Genomic DNA, 1,460 nt, shown 5'->3' with positions numbered 1-1,460 from the left:
CTCACTCTCTGTTATTCTATCGTATGTGAAGGATTTGCTAAAGCATGAGGACATTTCTCACACTATCTATACGTTTTACCGAATGTAATAATAAAGTCCACCCATGTTTAGTCAAATTGCCTTTTTCCGCGAAAAAAGTTACCAGTTCGGACACACGGCACATACGCTTGACTTACACCTCTCAATTGGAGTATACCCCTTCACGGAAAGAGATCTAGATTTCTCTTCTCTGGGAATTTTACACATATTACGTTTTGTAGGTATAAGACTGATCCAAGGAAATTTCGAGAAATTTTAAATTGACTCAGAGATCTCAAAATTATTGAAAGGTTTAGCGCACAACGCATACTAGTTGTGTATAATGATTTCATTCCATTCCATACAAAAAGCAAGTTTGCAACGCTCACATTTCAGGGACACGAATCTTGCATATAATACCCTATATGGCTGCCTCTATGGGATAATAGAAAATTGAGTCTGTTACATACGAATTCTAGAACATAATGAACTGCTGAAATAGTGCCATGTTCAGACTGCTAACTTGAGCTGTGACGGGTTTTTTCAGACATGACAGACTATCCCGTTTTTGCATGTATGGAAGTGACTAAGAAAATAACTGCTTTATCTTTTTCAATCAATGTCTACATAGCAGCCATAGGATTCTTGGTTCGGGAAACCATGGAGGTAAATATTACTCCATGGGCAAAAGAAATCTAAATTCGAAGGTAGCTCCAAGTTGGGAATAAATTCAATGCAGTCACTGCGCTCGTACTATTGACCAATGATAGCCATGCTTACAAAAGGCCATACTTGTACCTGGTATCTGACCCTATTTTCGTGAGCAGCGCAGCCAGCGCTATCGAGCAAAGGATCAGACTAGTTCCGAGAATGGTTAATGGTTAACCCTTTTAAGGCGAGTCAAAAATGGCTGCTTCGACAACGGACGGCGGTCGAACTCTCTACAACTTACCCGGCATTTACGCTCGACAGGAACTAAGCGACGTGACGGTCGAGGTCAATTCAGTGCAGTACAAGCTGCACAGAGTTATGCTGGCCGGCTGTAGCGACTACTTTTACAAGATGTTCTGCGGACAGATGAAAGAATCAAGTGCTGAAGGTTGTGACGTTGTTTCACTCGCATATGATGGTTTGACAACGGACGCTTTCAGAATCCTGCTCGACTTTGTTTACACAGCCAAACTGAATCTTTCGCGCTACAACGTTCTTGACGTTTGCAGGGCGGCAGATTATCTACAGATGCTGGAAGGAATAACCCGTTGTGGACAATTTCTGGTCAAACAGGTAGAAAACGAAACTGATTGCCTTGGTCAGCTTTTGATCATCGATCAGTTCGTGTGCAACTATGATTCTTTGAAAAAGGAGCAGGCCAACATCGCCAAGAGTATGGCGTCACATTTTGGAAAGCTATCTAAGACAAAAGAGTTCAGGAAGATTCTATC

The 1,460-nt window shown here is 41.8% G+C and overlaps 1 protein-coding gene across 1 annotated transcript in view; it reads left to right on the top strand.

Moving 5' to 3' along the window:
- The first annotated feature begins 921 nt into the window (after positions 1 to 921).
- The window catches only part of LOC139142295 (kelch-like protein 3), a 10,317-nt gene continuing 9,778 nt past the window's right edge, over positions 922 to 1,460 (top strand). Inside the window, exon 1 of the mRNA XM_070712186.1 lies at positions 922 to 1,460. This exon is cut by the window's right edge and continues 302 nt beyond it. Within this exon, the coding sequence (XP_070568287.1) occupies positions 925 to 1,460 (536 nt within the window). The 5' untranslated portion in view covers positions 922 to 924.

This window comes from Ptychodera flava, chromosome 10 (assembly GCF_041260155.1).
Source record: "Ptychodera flava strain L36383 chromosome 10, AS_Pfla_20210202, whole genome shotgun sequence".
Classification (NCBI taxonomy): domain Eukaryota; kingdom Metazoa; phylum Hemichordata; class Enteropneusta; family Ptychoderidae; genus Ptychodera; species Ptychodera flava.
The sequence above is the reverse complement of the archived record's forward strand: the minus strand, read 5'-3'. Positions and strand labels throughout refer to the sequence as shown.